Consider the following 23,023-nt stretch of genomic DNA (forward strand, 5'->3'; position numbering starts at 1 on the left):
TAAAGCTGTCAGGAATCCATCAGGTTTACAGCTAATTAGGTGAACACTAATGAAGCTGGCAAAACAACTTTTCTTTTTTTATGGCTGAGCGGACCTTTCAGTGTGGAGGGGGGAAAAAAATTCTTGAGTCTTCTCAAGGTTGCTGGGACTGGATTTCCAGTTACCAATCAGCAGACATCTTTCTTTTTCCCACTCTCTTTCTCTATCAGTACAAAGCGATCAATTTGTCATCACTCCCAGTATGCCACAAAAGCAGGCATGAACCTTATAACTTGCAGCTGTGAGAACTGAAAAAGGAGGAAAAAATAAAAGAAAAATGGGAAGTTTTTTGGCCCATCCAAACAAATAAACAAACAAACTCACACAGCACACATACTGGCCTGTACATACTTATCACCAGCCTGGATGTGGACGGTTCTTTTTTTTTTTTTATTCCTCCACTCTCCTTAAATAAGTAGCCCTTCAGACATTCCCCACCCCCTCCTCCACACGTCCATTAGGCAGAGGCATTCTGATAAAGTAAATCCAAAACCAGGGTATGGGAAAGAAAAAAAGCACTCACGCTGCCAACTTCTGATTGACCATTAAGCTATTGATGAATGTGCCTGTCAGGAGAGAGACAATTAAATCAAATATGAAACAAAGTCGTTTTGACGGGTCATTTTGATAGAGCAAAACCATTCTTCCAGCTCCTATTAGTCGTGCAGTCAAGTTTTTATATAATGAACATTTCTTAACTGACCTGAGATTTCCTGGCTGGCATTTTTTAAAGGTGCAAAAAGGTTAGTGAACAGGTTGCTTTTAAAAAAATAAAACCAACAGCATATTTCCTCCTCCTCCTCTAATATTTTTAGCAGAAAGTTATCAAATAAGAGTCTCAGATTGGCAAGGTGGAAGAGAAAGATGAAGCAACGGCGGAGAGGGCTCTAAACCAAATGTAAAGATGTAATCACATATGGTTCATTTGATTGAGGCAGAGAGATACCTTCAAATGTGCATCCAAAAAGGAAAGGAAAAAAAAAATTTCAAAGACTGGAAGCAGCCCAAGACACTCCTACTGTCCAACTTTGTAAAGGAGTCCTCCAAACTTTGAGAGTTTATTTTGAGTAGATAAGCTCATTGCTTGAGCTTGGAATTTAAAGTAGAAGATGGGATGGGCAAAAAAGCACCACCCAGAAGGTGACTTGAGAGGTGGCACCCTCCCTACAACCACGACTGTGATTTTCAAACTTTCTAAATTTAGGTAACTCTGAGGACAGACAGCAAAATCGGCAACATATGTCCCAAACCAAGTCTGTTTTCTTCTACGATTTCTTTAGGACACTAACAGGACAGTACATTTCTGGGAGAAGAAAGAACAGCGTTCTCTCTGTGACCCTGTGTGAGAAGACTCAAGTTCAGAGTGCAGCCAGCGTGTGAGCTCCACTGGCAATGCCCGCTGAAGCCATGGAAGTGACCATTACCACCATCCCCACTGCTACTACAGGCACTCACCGGTGGCATGGTTACAATGCCTTCATCCAAGAAGGGCGCCAGGCAAAGCCCTGACCCTTCTCCCTGTCCTCCCTTCTTCCACAAAAAGAACAGAAAAGAAAGGAAGAGAAGAAAAAATGAACCTCCACTTAACCCTCCCCTTCAGGCAGCATCTGAACCTCTGCACATCTGAGTGTTACTCATATCAAAATACATCCCGTCCATATGTGGTCCTCTCAGCAGTCCGCCCCAAATCCCAGAAGTTGCACTGACAGGGCCCGAGTGACGTCACAGAGCTTGGCCTCACCATTTCGAGTGATTTATTGATGTTTATTGGGAATGAATAGATCAAAGGCAGCAGCATGACGGGCGATCAATCAGTCATCAAATCAAGGGTGGCAAAGGGCCAGAAACCCTTCTTCCAAGCAACATGCCCCCAACTGACATTATTGCAAAATAATGTTATGTGTGTGGGTTTTGTTTTGCTTTCAATGATGCTTTTTCCAGAAAAGAAAATAACAACAAAAAAACTCGTCTCAGTCTTAACAGGAGTTGACACTCCTGGAAAGAAAAGAAAAAAGAAAAAAAAAAGGAGCGGGGTCGGGGGTGGGGGGCGGCGAAGAAAGTACTCAGATACGTCCCAGAACTAAGTGCCAGGAGGAAATGAGGGTGGGAGAAGCAGTAGAAGGAGAAGGTGGGGGTGAGCGAAAACAAACCAGGGTAAAGAGAACGCCAGCATCTAACAGCGACTTGACAGTCATCTGACAATACCCAGACCCTGTGCGCTCCGGTTTCCACCGCTGTGCCCGGTTTGGGCCCAATAAATGAAGAATCAATCGGATTAGCAGTAAGGTGGCCAAAGGGACCCGCTCGTTCACTCGTTCGCTCTCTTTCGCTCGGCAGACACCGGGCAGTCCCCCGCCGGCCGGCCGCGGGAGGACACAGAAGGTGTCCCGGGCAACTCAGGTGACCCCGCCCGCCCCCCACAGAAAGAGACAGAAGAGGGCTCCTTCCCACCCCCTCGGCGGCCAGGCGGGGAGCAGAGGAGGCAGGGACTCAGCCTCGCTCAGTTCGCCGCGGGCGAGCGCGGTTCCCGAAGTGGGTGCGAGCGGGAAGGGGGGCAGGGGGGCGGCGGCAGAGCGCAGCGGGGCGTCCGGGGGGCGCCGGTCCGCGAGGCGGGCGCACGCACCAGACAGGAGAGCGGTGAGAAAGCCCGGCGCCCCGGAGTTACTCTGCGTGGCCAGAGCGAGAGGGGCGAGGAGCGGGGCAAGGAGCGGGGTCGCCGCCGGCTGGAGACGCGGGGCGAGGAGAGGAAGAGGAGGCGGAGAAGAGGAGGAAGGGGAAGCGGCTCGTACCTGCTGCGCGCCGGGGCGCCTGCTGCTTCCTCCTCGGCATGATGCTCCTCCGGCGACTGCCACTGCCGCCGCCGCCGCCGCCGCCGCCGCCGCTGCCGGGCTGAGAGGGAGGGAGGGAGGGGCGGCGGGCCCGCGGGGGGGCGAGGCGGGCCGGCTCTCAGCCTCCCCCCCGGAGAGCGGCCGCCCGCAGGATGCTGCTGCGCCCCGGCTCTCCGCGTCCCCCCCGCTCCGCGCTCCGCCGCGATCCCCGAACGTGCGGAGGGAAGAAGGAGGGCGGGCGAGGGAGGCGCGGGGAGGGAGGAGCGCGGGGGGAGGAGGAGGCAGAGGAGGAGGAGGTGGTGAAGGAGGAGGAGGAGGACCGCGCTGCCGGCGGAATGGGAAGTTTGACAAATCGCTCCAGAGGCCGGAGGAGGAGGGGCGGGGAGGAGCGGCAGCCCTGCCCCCCCACCCCCCGCCCCGTCCCCAGACGAGGTGCGCGGGGTTCGGGGCCGGGGGGCGGGGAGCGGGGGGAGAAGGCGGGCAGAGGGGTGGGAGGAGGAGCACCGGAGCGGCCCCGGCCGGTGAAGCCCGGGTCCCCGCCCCCGGGCAGGAGGGTCACGGCATCGGTGGGGGCGCTCAGCCGCCGCCGCCGCCGCGGCCCGGGGCTCAGCGGTCCAGTCTTCTGCCCGCGGCGCGGCTGGAGCGGCGGCGTCGGCAACAGGCAAGCTTAAAGGAAAAGGAGATGATCGTGTCACTCGCCCGCCCGCGGGGGCGCCGCGCCCCCGCTCCCGGCCCCGAGCCTGTCTAGGACCCCCGCCCAGTCCTGGGAGGGGGTGCCGCCCCTCCGCCTCCGCCCCTTGCGCGCACGCAGGGGCGCGGCGCCGGCTCGGCCGAGCCTGTCCCGGGGCACTAGCTACTCCCGCCTGCCCCTCTTCCCCACCCGGCCTCGCCCCCTGGCTATTCCCCGCTGCCACTCCCGGGCCGTACTCCTTTCCACATGCCGCGTCCAAAGCCCCCGGCTCAGACCCCGGGCCTGGGCCCACGCACCCCGGGGATGCCAGGGCCCGCGGGCGGGCGCCGGCGCCCTCAGGGGAGGAGGCGGGCGCGGGTTGGAGCGGGTGGGGGCTGCTCTCAGACCCCGCGCGCCTCCCGAGCTCCTCCCCCGGGACCCGCCGCCGCCACTTCCCCCAATTTTTTTTTTTTTTTTTCCCGGGCAAACTTTCCCGGGCCCGTCCCGGGGGTCGGCGAGGGAGGGGGTGCCTCTTAAGTTTCCTCTCCAGACTGGGAAGATCACCGTACCTCCACCCCGCCCCTCGCCCCGTAGGCGCCGGACCGCGCCCCCCACCACGGGCTCTGGCAGATCCGAGGGCGGGACGGGGGCGGGGGCAGGAGCTCAGACTCTCAAACCCATCCCCCGCCCCGGGGCGCCCCGAGAGGGGCTACCGCGCCCAGCGCCTGGCCTTCCGGCAGTATTGGGCAAAAAGAATTGATTATTGATTGGGTGATTGGGGTCGCCGAGGCTCGGGCCAGCCCGGCGGATCGTGGAGAGGAGGAGCTGACAGGGCTGAGTTGGCGGCGGGGCAAAGAAGGCTCACTTACTGGCGGCCGCGAGGGCGCGGGTGGGCTGGAGCTCAGTGGGACGACCCCAGGGGCAGCGGCGGCTGAGCGGGAGCCGGAGCCGGAGCGGCGCGGGCGGCGGCGCATCGATGCGCTGCGGGCTCGATTGCGTCTCCCTGGGCCAGCTCTTGGGCCGGGAATGGGGCGGCAGCGGCGGGGCCGGCTCCGGGCGCTGCCGGGCGGCGGTGGCGGGAGTGCGGGGGCGGCCGCCAGGCCCACGGCCCCTTAGGCGGTGCTGCTTCTGGGCGCGCCGCTGGTGCCCAGGGAGTCCCCTGTGCGCCGCGTGCGAGAGTCCGAGCGAGGGCCGAAGCCCCGCGCCCTGGGACTGACTGCCTGAGCGCTCTCGGAGCTGCAAACCCCGGCCTTCTTCCGTCTTTCCCTACCAACCCCCCACTTATGTTTCTTTTTTAGTCTCTTTCTCCCTCTTCTTCTGCCCCCTCTTTTATTTATTTTTTCCTTGTGATTGTTTTTTGCAAGTTTGTTTTAAAAGTTCACAGGCATACTTTCTTTTCTTTTAGACCAGGAGACCTCGATCTCACCCTGACGGTAAGATCAAAAGTCTCCGCTCGCCCCCAGCCTGAGGGCTTGGGCTCAGTCCAGACGCCTCCCTGAATGCAGATGTGCTGCCGCCGTCCTCCGGGGCTATAAAGCCGCCTCCTGCGCCTTGGCGTACGCAGGAGCGCACGGAGTTGCGGGATGCGGACCCTGGGCGGTTGCGGGGAGTTGGAGTCTAGCTGCGGCTGGGTCCCCGGCTGGCCTCGTGCGGCAGACTCTGGGGCGGGCGCGTGGCGCGGAGTTGGTGCCTGCGGCCGCAGAGGCCAAAGCAACTGCCCCCCCAGGCCCGGGAGACGGGGCCGTGGGGCGTGAAACGCTTCTTGCGAAGGAGAAAACGGTGAGTTGGCAGACGCCGCCCGCGGCCTCAGGATTCTAGGATTCTGGTTGCGGCACTGATCACCACTTGCCAGAAGGAGAGTAGGCGCCGCGGGAGGTCACCTCCTGCTGCCCTGACTCACCTTCCACACGCCGAGCGCCCGCTTGGGTCCACGGGTTGTAGCGAGTGCACAGCACTGGGCACCGTGCACGGAAGGCTGAGACTTTCGCCCTGACTCGTGCTCCCCCTCCTCCTCTCCTTCCTGGCGCAGCTTTCCAAACCTCAGTTCCCTCCGCCCTCTCCCCCTGTCGGCCGTGGCCTGAGCTCCGGTCTCAGCGCAGCCCGCAGCCACCGCCCGATCGCTGCCTCGCCCTCCCCCGCTCAGGCACCGCGCGCAGTGCGATCCGCCCCAACATCTGTCCGTCCAACCATTGGCTCATCCATCAGTGTCAATGAGCTGCACGTCGCCGCGATAGCCCGTCACGCACAACACGGGCTATGCGGGGTGCATACTGCGACCGCGCTACTTTGCCCGGGCACGAAAACAAGGTTCCGGCCCGGCTTGGCACAGCTTGGAACCCTGACCTCTACGGGGACCTTTTAGCTACACCTACCCAGTTTAATATTGGGATCTCTAAACATGATTAGTTTTGCAGGCCATTCTAGGGATGGGACAGGTGCAGGGGAACAGTGTCAACCTAGCCCTTTCTTTCTGCCAAGTTTTCTGCCCATTTTCTGTGGACTGGGTGTGGCATAGGAAAGAAGGGAGGTGGGTTTCCCAAATCCGCAGCAAGCACGATATAGACCTGGAAGCTACCTCAACTCCGTTGCTTAAATCTTCAGCTTGGCCGAGTCTAAGGCTGTCGAGGTCGCCAGGCAGGTATTAGCCAGAAGGTCACAATCTAAAAGTTTGCCAGGCCCTGCCTGGCTGCTTCGTACCATGGCCTGCCAGTGAGGAGACAAGAAGGGAAGAAAAGAGGAGGGATCCATGGGTTCTCACGGATTCGAGTGAGAACTATGAGCTCGATTTAGGGAGAAATAGTTTCTGGGTGGCAGTATGTCTGTAATTCACATGTTATTTACAGAGGGAGAGAGAACGGGGTCATAAGCTGGAGAAGCCAGTGCTTTGCAGGGAGTTGCCGACCATTCCCGGAGAGTGCTGACCCCGGACGGTGGTAGCCTGCTCCCCTGCTTTTGCTTCTTGCTTTTCCCTATCGTCCCCTAACCCAAGATTCAGAAGACAGACACCTTCACATATGTCCCTGATCATAGGATCAATTTGGCCGGGCCAAGGGCCTTTCATGTCCTCCCCAAGAACTTCAGAGGAAGAGTGTACATACAACCTCCTCCTGGGACATCTGTGTGGCGGCTGTCCCTGGCACTTCCCCTGATATATTTGTGTTATTACTACTGCAAGTATATCTGTCCGGTGCCTGGTGAGTTCAGTCCGTCTGAGTCGACTACACACGCGGGTCCAAACCTGTGCGTCTCATGGTTCTGCGGTTCCCGAGTTCGGAGGGATACAGAAGCCGGTTGCAGGCATGTTTCCAGGCCTGCGCGGTTCAGGGGAGGCCAGAGACCGCTGAGGCGGCGCTAGCCGGGGCGCCTTCCTTGGGAAGGACGGTCTGCGCTCTAGGGTGCCGGCTTCGCGCACCGCATCCAGCAGCGGAACCATTTCCACGCTAGACTAGAGGGCGGAAAAGCCCGCGCCCGGCGGCGGAGCTAGAATTCTGTAGAAGGCACACTGCAGAAATCGTACCCCACTCTGAAGAGTTGCAGAGACCTTTCCTTTGAAAAGCAACAATATGGTTCTGCCCTGCAGAAGCACCTGGTAACTACTTAGCCGCGTGAGTCACGCAAAAAGTGGCCCCACTCTGGGAAGTGCCGTGTTTCTGAGAATAGTTTCTTACACCCCAGAAATAAAAGAAGGGGGCTGAGGGACAGTGGGGAGATGCCAAAATGTCCGGTGGCAACCGCCTGTAGGGGAAACTGGCGGCTCCCATTGCGATCAGCTGGACCACCCTGTTAAGAGCCCCCCAGATTCCCAGGGGCCATGAAGATAACTCCTGACCCCCAAGATTGCTCCTCGGGCGCAATGGAACCCCGCTCCTCGTCTGCAGCGGGATTCGGGGCCCTGTTCAGTACAAATGGTCCCAACAGCCTTTCCTTCAGGTCAAAGGGTTAGAAGCCCGACTCCAGCTCCAGGAACTCACGGACCCCAGGCGGCAGTGCCGGGCCTACCTGAGCGGGTCTCTCGCATCCCGGGAGCGCTTTTGTCCTTGGCTAACCCGAGCCTAGCCGGGAGAAGTCGGGGAGGGGAGAAGTACGCCGGCGTGTGGTTCGAAACAAGTGTGCGGTGGAGGGGCGAGGATCCTGACCGCGGCGCGCAGCGCGGGGAGTCAGGAAGTTCGCGCTCGGGAAGGAGCAGGCGGGCCACCGCCTGGAGGCAGCCGAGGTTGTCTTCAAGGTGCGGTTGAGGGCTGAGTGACAGCCCGCCGGTCCCAAACCAGGCTGAATTAAGTGTGTCCTCATTTGGGATGGCCAGAAGCAGAGACGTCCGCAAAGAAGGCATCCTTGAAGCTGGCTATTCAGGGCGGGCTGGGGACCCAGGGGTCTAAACACGGAACGGTCGTCTGGAGGAGGCGGGGGCCGTCCGCAGGGAAAACGCCCTCTGGGAGCCTACCCCCCATGTCAAGGTGTGAGGGCATCTGGCGCGCCGGTGGGCCCTTGGGGAGCCCAGTGCCTGCGGGAGGAGGCGGCAGCGAGGGCTCTCCAGCCGTCGCCCGCCTGGAACGTCGGCGCTCTGGTCTGGACCCTTTGACACTCCTTATCACCACAACCTGGGCTAGGCAGGAGGAGGTACCCTGGGTGCTGTGAGGCGGACTGCCACCACCTGCATACCTCTGCCAGGGATTGGGCCCAGGACCTCAGCCCCTGCCATGGCGGGAAGAATTCGGACCCTGGGGCCAGGCCCTAGCCAGGCGGTAAATTGTTTGCTAAAAGTGCATTTACACAGCAGCGAAGTTTGTTTCTCTTTTTCCGGTAGCTTTGTTTTAACGAACCAGATGTTTTGTCTGTAAATTCTCCCAAGAACTTTTACAGTTTTGACGTGAAATAAACCTTGGAAAATCGGAGCGGTATATTAATGCCACTTCTGTGGGGCCTCGGGGGAGCTACATCAGGCTCCCAGGGATGGGAGCTGGGGGTGGGGCAAGGGACTCCTGGAAGAAAAGTAGGAGGCTTCTCTTGGCCCAAGAATTGGTGCTGAGAATGTGACTCTCCCCAGTCCCGCCATCCCACTCCCCAAACACTTGGGTACACAGGCTATCAACCTTTCCTCCCCAGAGCGGGCTTCCTACTTGGTAAATTTCTTGCGTTTCCAACACAGAGGTCTGGCCCAACTTTGCAACTCTGCTCTCTGCAGGTCTGCCAATCCCACCAGGACCACCCAACTCAAAGGCAAAAAGGACCTTTGATCTTCCCTGGCCAGCCTCGAGATTCGCTGTCTGCTGGGGCGCGGCAGAGCCAAGGCTGCCCCGGGCCATCCCTGAACTGGGCATGACTGGGACTTCCTGAACTTTGGATGCAAGCTGACCCAGTCATGCCCCCTAGAAAGCTAGAGCCAGCAGGTCCCCTCCTTGATGTCTCATTTCCCCCTTCCTCCCCCCACCCGCCCCCAGACTTGGGATTTCCAGGCAATTATAAGCATCTTTAAAAACAGAAATTAAAAGCTGTGTACCTAACAGGGAGGGAGGGAACGCCGTTATTGGAAGGGAATCGGGTATGCCTACAGACCCATCTCCTACCTGGGTGACTGGTAGGGACTACTTTCTGGGGTTTCCCTAGACGTGCTGGGGATTTTCCATCCCTAACACCCTGGGGCTCGTCTCTGCTCTCAGTACCGGATTTTCAGATTTGGGGAGCATAGTTTAGACTCCGCTCCCCTTTTTCACATAATTATCTTTCAAGCCTAATCCTTTACCAAACTTTTCCAAAAAACTTTTTTTGGGGGAGATCTAATATTAAAGAAAGTAGAAAGTCTTCATGTTTCTGTCTAAGACAGATACACATTAAGACCAGCTTGGAGGACACAATTACTGGCAAAATGCCCTTTGATCAAATCCCTTGCGTTGACCTGAGTTGCTCGGGGAATTTCCAGAATTACTCGCTACAGCGAGGCGTGTTTTTTCCCACTCTAGGTGAAATGGATTTTTCTAAACCATTTAGGCAAAGCTTAAGGAAAAAAACTGTACACTCAACGCAGCAGCAGCCACTGTGGGGCTCGCCCCCGGCTGGAAGCAAGCAGCCCTTTGCTAGCTGAAAAGCAGAGGTGCCCAGCTCTTCCCGCGCGGATGCAAGTTCCGCGGACAGAATCCTGCTTGTGAATCACGGCGAGGCTGAGCTCAGGCTCGTCCAATGCAGGAATCCGGGAGAGGAGGAGGTCTCAGAAATCAAGCCACCAGGTCTTCTCAAACCAGACAGCCCAGCGTTGCAAGCCTGGTGACCTCATTAACTAGCCGGGGAATTTGCAAGACGAGGAGGAATTTCGTTTTCTCTTTCTCTACTTCTAATCGCTCTTCTTTTCTATCTTATATATTATGGTTTTGTGTTTGTCGCTGAATTTCCAAACGGGGAAAATCGAGACCGGGCGCAGTTCTCAGTAGGGCAGGTACAAGAGAGGGATACTGGGCTGGGACCTCGTTCCTGTCATTTTTATTTCTTGAAACTTGGGTGCATAGCACTTGTATTTCCAGAATAGCAAACCCAGAATTCTTCGGGACAGGGTGGCCAGCAGGTTGAGTTTCTTTGTATGCGGATAGTCTCTTTTTTTCGGCAGCTTTGATAACTCCAAGAATTTCCTCTTTCATAGAGCAGCTTTGAATTCTCCCTTCCCTCTTCATCTTTCTGCCACTTTTCTTTCCCAAATCTTCCTCCTCTTCCTGTTACTCTCTGGTTCCTTGTTGTTTGTCTGCTATCAGTTGTGTCTGGACCCCATAAGAATTTGCCAAGATTATTTATTTCAAGTCTACCAATGTTCACCCCAAAGAGGTCTAGCCCTCCTCGCTGTGACACGGCAGAAGCGGTCACCCAGTGCACAGACTGAGAGGGAACAAAATAGTTTGTAGCTGCTGCAGTTTTTTTAGGGCGGGCGGGGGAGTGGGGGGGGGGAGGGTGGGCGGTCAGCAATAGGTTGATACTTGGTTTAAAACAAAAGAACATGTTAAGAAGTTTCAAAGCTGCCAATAAAAACCTTTAAGTGGCTTGTGTTTCAGTGCCTCGAGTTGCGGCGATGGCATTGGTAAATGACTCTAATGCCCAAAGAAAAATATTACAAATGCAGCTGTCTCGGCCACCAATCGGGCGCCACTCTCTTGCTCGGGCGGTGGCTCCTCTCTGGCGCGAGGGCACCGGTATTTGCATGATAAATTGGCCAGACTGGCGGCAGCCAATGAAATATTCAAATTAGGCCAGGGGTTAGGGGTGGAGTCCCTGGGGCGCCCTCTTTGAGCTCGAGGCTGCAGCTGGCGGTACCACCTCTCCAACAGCGCCCTCTAGAGGCAGGACGGGGGGCAGCCCCACCCGCCCCAGGAATGAAAGAGGGGAGAGACAGTGGGCTGGCGTGCTCTTATCACCTGGAAGACTAGGTCTCTACTCTTCGTTTGCAGTTGGATGGCAGAGGCAGGTGGTGACGCCAAGGAGGGGTTTAAGAAAAGCTCTAACGCCTTCACTTCAACTCCCTTCTCTAGGTTCCACAAATCTAGCGTTTGCGTGAAACGTGTGTTTGTTCCATTGAGATTAACTTCAAGATAAGACACTTGCCCACCCCAGATCTTGACCACCCTCTTCAAAGCCCTCCAATATTGAAATTCTGAAGCAGACAAATCCAACTTGCACTGAGCAGAGAACTGTATGCCCATGCAGGTCAGGCCCGCTGGAAGCTGGGACTGGGAGTTGGGGTGCTGCGGGAGCCTGACCCCTGGGAAAGCCTGAGCAGGCTGTTCAGGTGGATGTGCTGACAACTGGCTTCAGCTACAGGACTCCTCCCCTGGAAAAACGCATCCTGAAGGAAGTGCCCACACCCCGAGGCAGGAGCTCCTGTCAGTGTGCAAAGGCATGCGAGGAGGGACCCGTCTATAGCATCCTTCAGGAAGAATGTGGAAATAAGGGAGTGTGCAAGTGACTGACGCTGCCCTGATGCTGACCTTTGGTCTCTAAGGAACGAGGAGACTCTGAAGGCACCAGGAGAGCTGGCCTTCTGACCTGGTTCTGCCTGTGGCTCAGGACTCAGTGGAGACTTTGCCTGGGACGCTGGATTGGCTTCCATCAGGGACCAGCAGATACTTCTTGTCTGCTCAGCATCTCTTCTTTCCCACCACCTCCCATAGCCCATCATTCCAAGTACCCCGGGGCCCACCATGCCCCTGCAGGCCTATACACACACTTTTAATTGAAGTATATTTGATTTACTGTGCTGTGCTTAGTCGCTCAGTCATGTCTGACTCTGTGCGACCCCATGGACTGTAGCCCGCCAGGCTTCTCTGTCTATGGAATTCTCCAGGCAAGGACACTGAAATGGGTTGCCATGCCCTCCTCCAGGGGATCTTCCCCAACCCGGAGATCGAACCCAGGTCTCCCGTATTGCAGGAGGATGCTTTACCATCTGAGCCAGCAGGGAAGCCCTACAATGTAGTGCTAATTTCTGCTATACTAAGTGACTAAGTTATACGCATATATACATTCTTTTTTAAAAAAATATTTTTCCATTATGATTTATCCCAGGAGATTGGATATAGTTCCCTGTGCTATGAAGTAGGAACTGGTTTATCCATTCTAAATGCAATAGTTTGCATATACTAACCCCAAACTCCTAGTCCATCCCTCCCTCCACCCCTTTTCCCTTGGCAACTGCCTGTCTGTTCTTCTCCATGTCTGTGAGTCTTTCTGTTTTGTATGTTTTTAAAGTACAGAGTTTTTAAAAATGCCATTGTCTTTCTCAGCTGTGGAGTGGTGAGGATGTTGCTCTTTCTCCATCTCTGCAAGAATTAGAATTGGGGCCCAACTACAGACTGCCCTGGGGGAGTGCTTGATCCCCACCCCACTCCCTGCCAAGGGGTCTGCAGATGGCAGTAAGGCTGCAGGCGAGTGTGAGTTCCAGCAAGAAGGGCCCCTCTAGGCTGCTTTGCAGCCACACTCAGCTCAAGTCAGTCATCTGCAGCCATCCTCCCTGGCCCCACTCACCAGAGAGGGGGCACCCTGATCAGGGGGTGCTCTCAGAACCTGGATCCAGGCTGGCTAACCGTTTGTAAATACACACACACAAAAAAACTATAGGTGCTGAATACAAATTTGACAGTGAATTGTGACATCACCTGAGAGATATTATCAATACCTTTAAAATCTGTAGACCCAATGTGGGGGGTGGTAAATTCATAAGAAGTCTTTCACATCATTTAAAGCGCTTAGGAGTGTTTTGGCTGCTGAGAGGGGCTCTGGCTCTGGGTTTGCTGGGAATACTGCTGGGCAGTAGTGGGTGAACGGGTATGTTCAGGTACCAAAGGGCCTCCCTGCTTTTCTAGAGAATTTGCGGTTCCTACTAACTTGAATGTCTGGGGATAGGGTTCCCACTAGGAGAAGGCCTGCCGGTCACAGAAGCAGCAAGGTCTTTGTAGTTCCCCTGACTCTGTGTCACGTGGCACGGAAACCTCCCTTCAACCTCCCAGCGGCCCACAATCCCTCCTTCCTGCTCCTCAGGCCTCACCTGTCGGGCAGGAAAAATGAGACTTGAAAATGGGCTAGAGTCATCCTCCAAGAGGGAAATTTGTCAAGGAGTCATGCCCGTCTCAAATGTCCAGAAATGCCAGCTGCTCTTTCTCTGGAGGATGGTCCTATCTGGGGCATGTCAGGAGTCTGGAAGGTAGACAGTGAAGGTGAGAAAGTAAGAGGGCTGACTCTCCAGCCCAGGCTGCATGACAGCATGCAGGAGAAGCAGGATCAGCAGCACAGAAGGCCCAAATGCATGGCCAGGCTGCACGTGTGCACACACCAGGTGAGGGCAAGCTCTGCCCATGTGAGGCAGCACCTGGGCTGGTGGCCCCTAACTCACCAAGTGACCTCAAGTGGATTGCCCCCCGTTTTGAGCCTCACTTCCTTCATCTCCTTCTTCAGCCCTGAGTAGAAAATCGGGGAAGAAAAATTTCATCCAAGTCAGAGAAGTCCTTCGAAGCTTTTACTTCTTTGCACTGTATCCTGGGAGCTTTCAGAGCTAGACCAGGGTTTGAAAGAGGCATGGTATTACTAGCTGTCTGCCCATGGGTGAGTCACAGCAGAGCCCACTTCCTAGGTAGAGTCAGGCTTCCCTGGGATGATGGATTTATGTTGATGCTTTGGTGAAAAACTTGGCATATAGTGGTTGTCCAGTGATGCTGACCCCTCCTGCAGCCCTGTGAGAAGGGCAGCCATGGGGTCAGACCTCTTGAAGACAAAAGCTTACAAAACAGGATGAGGTTGGATGCCCCAGAGGATACTGCAAGCAGGTGCAGCGAGTGGGACAAAGAGAAAGAAAGCGGGGAGGTGTGGAAGGCAGGGCAGGGCACAGGCCTCCTAACTTCCTGGGAAGAGTGGGCATATGCAGGGCGAGTAAGGTGGATTCTCCAGGCCTTTCTGGGAGCTAATTAAAGGAATGGGTTTAGTGAGGAGCCTCGCTGATATTTCTATTTTCCCTGTTAGTAGTGACTGGAATTTGCACCATCCAGGTCAGATGGAAAATAGAAGCTTGGAAAATCTGACACTCTCATTGATTTGCTCACCTTGCCATCGCTACTTGAGAGAGGAAGCAATGTGACTTCAAAATTGCAATTAGGAGCCAGCCTGTTAAGGGTTCCTCGCATGCGCTCCCGTGCTGTGTGGCTCCCAGGCCTGTCTTGTCTCTTTTCCTGAGGAGGTGGTTTCATTCCTAGTTCAGAATGGAGCAGGAGATGCAGACGTGTCTCACCTCCTCATGGTAGGGCTCACATGCCTGCTGGCACTTTGCTCTCATTTTGGTCAGGTCTTCGAAAAGATGGCAATTTCCCCAATGTTTTAAAAGTATTAGCTTCCTTTCAAACATTCTTTAACCTTTAATGTTTTGTAAGTTGATGAAAAGGTCATTTGGTTCTGAGGATGCTGCTGTTTCATAATTGTTCAGCTATCAGGGTGAATTCCATCCAAATCTTGAGTTCTTTAATGGGGCTCAAACCACACCACCACCACCACATGCACGAACACACACACACACACACACACACACACGCACGCACACTCTAGATACTATTTTTCATTATTCATCTGTGTAAGTGTATGTGTGTATATTTGCATCTGTGTACTTGCATATGCTTCTAGAGACTTGAATTTAGATGAACATCTCAACATTCTCACAGAGTGACTTCTTTGCAGGAAAATATCTATAAAACTTACTTTTTTGAAAGATATGATTTGCTAACGATTGGATGATAATCATTTCTTATGCACTGCACATTTTCCTGATTTTTTTGAAAAAGAGTCTAGTCAATTTCTAATTTAATGTTTCATTGTTGTGCCTACAGTAAAGGTGTCCAGAAGCCTAGGAGACCTAAGATGTTTTCATTCTGTCTTCTTACATAGTGACACGGATTCTCATAGCTGTTCCCTGCCACTTTTACCTTTCTAAGCTGAAAGAGTCCTGGAAACAGATGTCTGGACTTGTTAGATTTATATTTAAAATAAAGTTAATAGGCTCAAATAAAAGCATGAGAGAGTTTTATACAAGGGAACTTTAGGAAGTAAATGCCTGGACCAACAAACAGTATACAGCTTACTCAAGAGGCGTTGGGTGTGGTCTCCTGTGCTTCTGGCCCTGATTGAAATTTTAAGATGAAAGATCTCCAGGCAAATAAGGATAGCTGCGTCATGTCTTTGTCGATTCATGTAAGGAACAGATCTGGTCTGAACTGCAGTGAATCAGAAAGGGCACGCTGTCAGATTAACACATTAGACTTAAAAGACAGAATTGATACTTTTCAAAGGTTTCAACTTTTACTTGAAAGCAAACACTTCTGAAAGGCCCTGGCTGGAATAAATGGTAATGAAGTAAAGCAAAACTTGTGACCAACCGGATAGTTTGTCTCTGGGACCACCTCTCTAGAATTTTCTCAGATTTAGCCCATATTCCAGGCTGGTTCTTGGCACCTCTCTGGTATATGATTATTTTTTTGACTTCTTATGTTTCTCTGTGTGAGATACATTAAGAATGTAGAAAAAGGTGTAAATCATATGTGGCTTAGATAAAAATTAGAAGACCAACACTTGTATAACTACCACACTCAATCACCAGAAATGATCCCCCTACCCCCTGATTATCATCACCTTTCCTAGAGGCCACCACCATCTCTACGTTGTAGTCACTGCTTTATTACCTTGCTTGGTAGTTTTAACACTTCGGTACAAATACCCCTGTGCCTGTATTTAAACTTTGCATAAAGAAGATCGTAATGAATGAATCATTTCGTGTCTTATTTCTTTCACCCAGAGACTTGACCATGTGAATGCGTGCAGTTGGTCCTTTTTAAAGCTGTGGATCATGAATATATTGCAATATAGTCGGTTTTCCCTTTTGTTCCAGTTTTTCGGCTATTATGAAAAATGCTGCTGTGAACATGCTTATTCGTGTGTTGTGCACATGTGGGAGAGCTTGTCTGTTACACATATATGCAGGGCAGGATCGCTAAGTCATAGGCTATGTATATCTACAATTCCCAACTGTTTTCCAAAGTAGTTATGTCAATTTTCACCCCCACAAGCAGTGATTTTACATGTCCCCATTGTTCTACATCCTTGTCAACATGTGATATTTCAAGCTTTTCTTCCGCTCCTTTTAAATATTTTCTAATCTAGTGGTTGCTGTTGCTATCTCTCTGTGTTTAATGTGCATTTCCATGAATGCTAACGGGGTTGAGTGCCTTTCCATATGTTTACGGCCACTTGGATTTCCTATTCATGAGGCTCCTGTCCAAGTCCTTTCCCCATTGTTTTTGTTGTGTGTGTTTTCTGTTGTTTCGCAGAGGTTCTTTATTGCCCTGTTTGCTTCAAGTTGCTTTGAAACTGTGGATCAGATCAGAAGTGTTTCAATGAGCTCCATGATTGTATTTCCTAGGAAGTTTCAGTCTGCAGGTAATAGCACCCCCTGCTTATACCGGCTTAAGGAAATTGTCTAGTGGTAAATCCTGACTCAATTATACAAACAGGAACCCAGTTTTCTCTACCCTCTCTTAACTCTGTGTTCTCAGCATCATCTCATCCTCAAGGTATTTTGTTTGTTTGACTTCAAGAGTGGCCACAAGTGGTAATTAAACCTGCTTGCCTCTTTGTCCACATCCAATAGGAAAGATAATTAAAACAAAACAAAACAAAACTTTGTTACTGGCCCGTGTAATCTACATCCTTCCCTCCAGTTTTCAGAGGCCACTTTGGACAGTAACCATCCCCAGGGAACACCATACTTGATAGACTTAATCCCTTACAGGATAAAATGAGTGAGAGGGGGGCAACCTCGAACAGCCACACATTCACTGCCAAGCCGGGGTTTAAAATTTTTGTTTTCTAATTTACATAGAGTAAATTCTCTCATTTGGTGTATAGTGCTCTGAGTTTTGACATGTTCATGGAGTTAGATAACCACCACCACAATCAAAATTTGGAGAAGTCCCATTGCTCCAAACGGGCTTCCCAGGTGGCACTCGTGGTAAAGAACCCACCTGCCAATGCAGGAGACGTGAGAAACGTGGCTTCAATCCCTGGGTGAGGAAGATCCCGGGAGGCGGGGCAGCCCTCTCCAGTAGTCTTGCATGGAGAATCTCATGGACAGAAGTCTGGCGGGCTGCAGTCCATGCGGTCGCCCAGAGTAGGATACAACTGGAGACTTGGCATACATGCATATCCCCCCAGACTCTCCTTTGTGCTGCTCTTTCATAGTCAAAGTGTCCTCCTACCCCTCACTGCCACTGCCCGTGCCAGGAACCACTGGTCTGTCCTTCATCCCCATCTTTTGCCTTCTCCAGGATGTACTAAATGGGGTTATACAGTAGGTTACCTTTAGGGTTTGGCTTCTTTCACTTAGTGTTTGAGATTTATCCATGTTGTTGAGTTTTTTCAACAGCTGGTGTAGATGGACCACAGTTTGCTTATTCATGCGTCTGTTGAAGGACGATGGGGTTGTTCCCAGTTTAGGGTGACTGTGAATAAAGCTCCTATACATGAACATACAGGTTTTGTATGAACATACGTCTTCATTTCTCTTGCATCCCAGTGCTTAGGAGCGGGATTTCTGGGTTTTATGGTAAGAGTCCCAGCTTCCTAGGTGGAACAGTGGTAAAGAATCTGCCTGCCAAGGCAGAAGATGCAGGAGACTCAGGTTCGATTCCTGGGTTGGGAAGATCCCCTGGAGAAGGAAATGGCAATCCATGGCAGTATTCTTGCCTGGAAAAATTCAAGGACAGAGGACCCGGGCAGACCACAGTTCATGGGGTCATAAAGAGTCAGACATGACTGAGCACACACACACACACACACACACACACGCACACACACATATGCACACACATGGTAAGAGTATGTGTAACTTTATAAGAAGCTGCCAAACTGTTTTCCAAAGTGGATGTTATCATTTTGTGTCCCCATCAGCAAAGACAGAGTTCTGTTTGCTTCTGAAGAGGGTTTAATGGATGGGTAAATGCTTGGCAAAGAGTGGGGTTACTACTCAGATGCCAAGGTGGGAGAATTTAGAAGAGGTCATTCCAAACTCAACTCCTCTGGGCTCCCAGCCCATCTGCTGTTTGCAGACAGAGTATTTCCAAGAAGAAATACTTTCAAGAGGGAATAGGTGAGCACCACTCTACTCATTTTGCAAATGAGAGTGTGGCACTGCCTCTCTTGGATGAGCCATCAAAAGCCAGATTCCATGGTCTTGTATTTTATTCCTGGATTCACAAAGTAAATGAAGTATGGGCATTTGGAATGTTGCTATGCTATGTGGCAAGAACTAGCCAGAGAAACATATCCAGATGTACATTTGGAATGTCAGGACTAGTGGGGACCTTAAAAGCTCTCACTTTGGACATGATGACCTATCACACACCCAGAACCCCAGAATCCCAGCCCAGGACTCTTTGTCTGCCAGGTTCAGGGCAGGGTCCCAGCAATGGTGAACTGGGACAGGCTTATGGGTCATGGCAGCTGTGTGCTCAGGAACAGAAATGAGGCTACATGCCAGGCACACTGTGGCCAGAGGGCCTGCATTCCAGCTTGCATCCCCAAGCCTTCACTTCCTTTATTTTAGTGCCCAGCTCGGAGGCACCTTCACATTTCAAATGTCCTGAGAATATGTTTAATTAGAACTTGGCCATACAGCCTTTTAAAATAAAACAGAAGGGACCAGCTAATTATATCGCTCAGCATTCTGCGGCAAACATATATTTTTTAATAAAACACTTTCCTAACCAGAGGAATCCCTTGAGAGGCAAATCCTCATTTATAAGAAGTTTCCCAAAGGGAGTTAAAGATGCCTTATAAAGAAAGGAGACAAAGAGAGTAAGGAAGTGTTTTCCAAGAGCTTTTAAAAGATATGTTCATTCTGAGGTTGAAGTCAGATATTTTAAAGATGTAAATTTTTTGTTCAAGTGTCTTATAATTCTTTCCTTTATATATATATAATTTATATATTCCCTTTCCCTTTTTTGATTGTTACTGTAAACACCCATATTTTTTATCCAGATTCTTTTTTTAATAAATACAATATTTAAATAAACAAGTGATTTTCTCAGAATGCAGTGCATTTCACACTGGTTCCCACCCCCTCCTCCAGCTCTGCAGCTATGCACCCACACCGTTCTCAGTTCATTTTGTTATAGCCCCATTTAAAAAGAAGCAAAATAAATAGGTGAGCTTCATTCAATTAGATATTTTATTTAACTAATCATAGCCCCCAAAGTATCATTTCAACATGTAATCAATATAAAATGATTAGTGATAGATTTTTGTATTCTTTTTTCATGTAAACCTTTGAAAGCTGGTGTATGTATTGTTCTTACAACACATCTCAGTTCAGATCAGCCACGTTTCAAGTGCTCAGTGGCCACACAAGTAGCTAATAGCTACTGGATGGGGCAGTGCAGGTCCAGACAAGGAGTCTGCCAGAGAAACTTGCTGTCCTTGGCATCTTAACTTGGTCCCGAAATCCAGCGACCATATAATGCCTCCCTCATACCCCTTACTGGCCTTTTGTGTTGACAGTGAGTCAGATGGTCACATGTAATATGACTACCTTACCTGGGCATTTTTACCTCTTTCCTGCCTTGCTAATGATACACCACAGTATCTCTCCAGCCCGGTTTGTTTTGGACTCATTCATTCAGAAGCACTTATTGAGCACTTCCCAGATGTTAAGCCCTGTGTCCGGCCGGGGAAATACAGGTGAGCAGACAGACTTTTCTTGCAAATTAATTACAGAACTTTTCAGTGTTATTAAGGTCTAGTGGGGAGACAGACTTTACTCAAATAGTTATGCAAGTCTGTAATTTCAAACTGTGATAAAGGCTGTGAAGGAAATGTACATTAAAAAAAAATGCTAACCCTTGGGTCACTGCTTGTGTGGCTTGTCCCTCGGGGTGTTTAGTAGAAGTTGTCCAGCCCCCAGCCGGGTTGTATTGGTGAACATTGACGTGACAGAGGAGAGGCAGATGAGACAATCTCAAGATCTCCCTGGTCCCGAGCATCTGCAAGGAAATTTCCAGGACCAGTAGCCACCCACCAGTTCTTAAGCCAGTGACCCAGCTCATCTGTTTGTGTTTGTGTAGGTTGCTCAGTTGCGTCCGACTCTTTTGTGACCCTATGGACTGTAGCCCGCCAGGCTCCTCTGTCCATGGAATTCTCCAGGCAAGAATACTGGAGTGGGTTGCCATTCTCTTCTTCAGGGCATCTTCCCAACCCGGGATTGAACCCAGGTCTCCCGCATTTAGGCAGATTCTTTACTATCTGAGCCACCAGAGAAACCCTATTATGAGGCCACTAGAACACCAACAGTAAAGAGGAAGAAGAATACAACTCATTCATTCATTCAAGCATCAGTTCTTACCGAGTAATCTGTGGGATGTGAGGCCCCACTCTGGACAGGCAGGGAAGCAAAAAGGCCAGAATTCTCTTTGGCCAGACTGCACTGCCAGCTGGGCACACTTTCCTAGAGAAGATAACACTTTAAAGAAGAGGAAAAATCAATGCTGATAGCACTTCTTCTCCGATTCCTAAAATGATAGTGTCCCCCGTGGCTGGTGATTTGAGCCTGGGACCGAGCTGGGCAGCCTGAGCCCTGCGTGGATGCAATCTTGTGAGCGCCTCAAACCTGGCCAGATCAATAAGCAAGAGGCAGCGTTGAAGCCAGCTGGGTGGAGGGGGGCTGGGTTCAAGGGGCAAAATCTACCACCCCTCTTCTACTCCCTGAAAGAGGACGGGGACCCTCCCTTCAGTCTGAAGTCCCCGGGGACAGGGTAATTTCAGCTGCACTTGATGTAACCTATACATCACTGTCTTCTCGACCAGTTCTCAAATTAAACTCTGATGTATAAAGTTAAACAAAAATGAGATAAAAATTGGCAGAGGTTGAAGAGGGTCAAAGTAGTCAAAACACAAGGTAGACCATTGCTCCTTTTGATTTATGTTGTTCTGTACACTTAGAAAAAAGAAAACTGTAAATCTCCCTGAGACTTTTTTTTTTCATTGAGAATGAGGCATTACTAATTTATTTTCAATAGAGTCCCAGGTTTCTCAACTGGGAGGAGCACTGGGGCTATTGTTTCTAGTGAAGACGTCATGGTTTGACCTCAGAAGGGGCTTGTGATGACAGGGAGGCATCCTGCAAAATTAGAATTCTCAGGCAGCAGGCTTAACCAGGATCCAGTGGCATCGCTAATGCCGCAGACCTCAGGGTCTGCTCTGCCTTCTCATTTAATCTCCACAATCCCCGATGAGGTGAAGCACACAGAATTTATTGTTCCCCTTTGATAGCTGAGGAAACTGAGGCTTACGGAAACTGCATGTCTTTGATAAAATACTAGCTTGCCTAAGGTGCTGCGGCACAGAAGTGGAGAGGACAAAGGCCCGCTCATACAGACCTCAGCTTCCAGGGAAAGAGAAAATAACCAAGTGAAATGAATAAAAATAAATATGATTAAAGGTAGAATGAATTGCTATGAAGAAAATGGAGCAGGAGAAGAGAATAGAGAGGTGGGGATATGGAAGGCAATGGAAGGTATAAATCATCACTTTGATAATTTTGGAAGATCACAAGGGCAGCTGTGTGGATGATGAAGTTAGGTGGGCAAAGGTGAGGTCAGGGGGTCAGTGGGTAGGCAGGGACCCTGGTCCTGGCAGGACACTGTGGTCACTTGGCCCATAGTACTGGCTATGGTGGGGGTGAAGATCTATTCTGAAGGTAGGGCATCTGAAAAGGAGTCTTTCTACACAGCACAGCCTGCAGTCACTTTGCAACACTGAGATACCTGAATCCCAAGCCAACTAACCGCTTCTCAGGGGGGAATAAAAAAGGGGAAAGATGGGGGCTGAGATAGCAATAGTGGAAAGCAGGCGTTCTGGAGAGGGGTACCTGGTCCAGGCACATTTTATGTGTCTTTATGAGTGTGTGTGTTGTGACACACACTTTCAGCCCTATTTTTTCTAATTAATTGTGAAAATTAGCTCCCTGCGCATTTGCCTGTGTTCTTTCCTGAAGCCCTTAGTCTGTCTCTTGTCGCTGCTGCTGCACTGAAACCACTCTCTTCCAGGGCATCCTCACCTTCCACATTGCCCAGGCCATGTCCAGAGACCCCAGTTGCCTCACACAGTGGCAGCTCAAGGGGCTCCTGATGCCCATCTGCCTGGCACATGGCATGGACTTCTGCACAGAGGTCACCTCTGTGGGAAGAGACCAGGATGAGGTTTCTGTGGATGTCAAGACCAGCCTTCAGTCTGTGTTCTGATGCAACCGCAGCTGCTGCAGGGCCCACATGACCTGAACGGCTTCACAGGCACAGGTGTGAGGGGGCCTCAGATGGAGCTCATCCCTGACACGGCCAGCTTCTTCTCTCTGCAGAGCACTGGCAGCCTCAGGCCAACCTCACCAAGTTCTCTGGAACTTCCTCTGAAGGTCCCTCTCTGTGTTGGGCTCTGGAGGGGAAGGGAGCATGGACGGGGGTTGGGAAACGCAGAAGAGCTGGTCTACCAAGGCCACACCCTTGCTGGGCACCCAGCTAGACTGCATGTCCCACTCTTACTTGCAGGTTGCTCATCTCAGTTTCGTCGAATGGAACGTGAGCAGAAGGGATGTTTTCTAGCACCAGGCCTAACCCACAAAAAGCCCCTGGGAACACTCCTCCATTCTTGGCAGCTTCCATCAGCTGGACACAGATGATGATAAGGAGCCAGGGAAAAGTGAAGCCACAAACTAGAGGGAGCCTGGGTCCCTGAGTAACACTTCAAACACTGCCACTTGAGCAGGAAATAAACATCAACTGTAGAAGTTTTGCCTGTTGGGCCTGTTTGTTACACAGCTTGGCTGACCGTAATACAATTCTTGTTCTCAGAGAGTTTGTAGTCCCATTAAAAACACTCAGTTACACAATTCTGAAACAATAGTAGGTGGCTCAGAAGAGAAGGTGGGTCACAGGGT

General features: G+C 51.4%; 1 protein-coding gene and 1 long non-coding RNA gene across 2 annotated transcripts in view; one reads left to right on the forward strand and one right to left on the reverse strand.

The window, feature by feature from the left end:
* TSHZ3 (teashirt zinc finger homeobox 3) overlaps positions 1-4,047 on the reverse strand; it is a 70,548-nt gene extending 66,501 nt beyond the window's left edge. The window contains exon 1 of the mRNA XM_027978176.3: positions 2,829-4,047. Coding sequence (XP_027833977.1) covers positions 2,829-2,868 — 40 coding nt within the window. The 5' untranslated portion in view covers positions 2,869-4,047. The remainder of the gene's footprint in view (positions 1-2,828) is intronic.
* A 495-nt stretch (positions 4,048-4,542) lies between these two features.
* Positions 4,543-23,023, forward strand: part of LOC132657683 (uncharacterized) — a 77,970-nt gene continuing 59,489 nt past the window's right edge. Inside the window, exon 1 of the long non-coding RNA XR_009596191.1 lies at positions 4,543-5,316. This is a non-coding gene — a long non-coding RNA (uncharacterized LOC132657683). The remainder of the gene's footprint in view (positions 5,317-23,023) is intronic.

Source organism: Ovis aries, chromosome 14 (genome assembly GCF_016772045.2).
Source record: "Ovis aries strain OAR_USU_Benz2616 breed Rambouillet chromosome 14, ARS-UI_Ramb_v3.0, whole genome shotgun sequence".
NCBI lineage: Eukaryota > Metazoa > Chordata > Mammalia > Artiodactyla > Bovidae > Ovis > Ovis aries.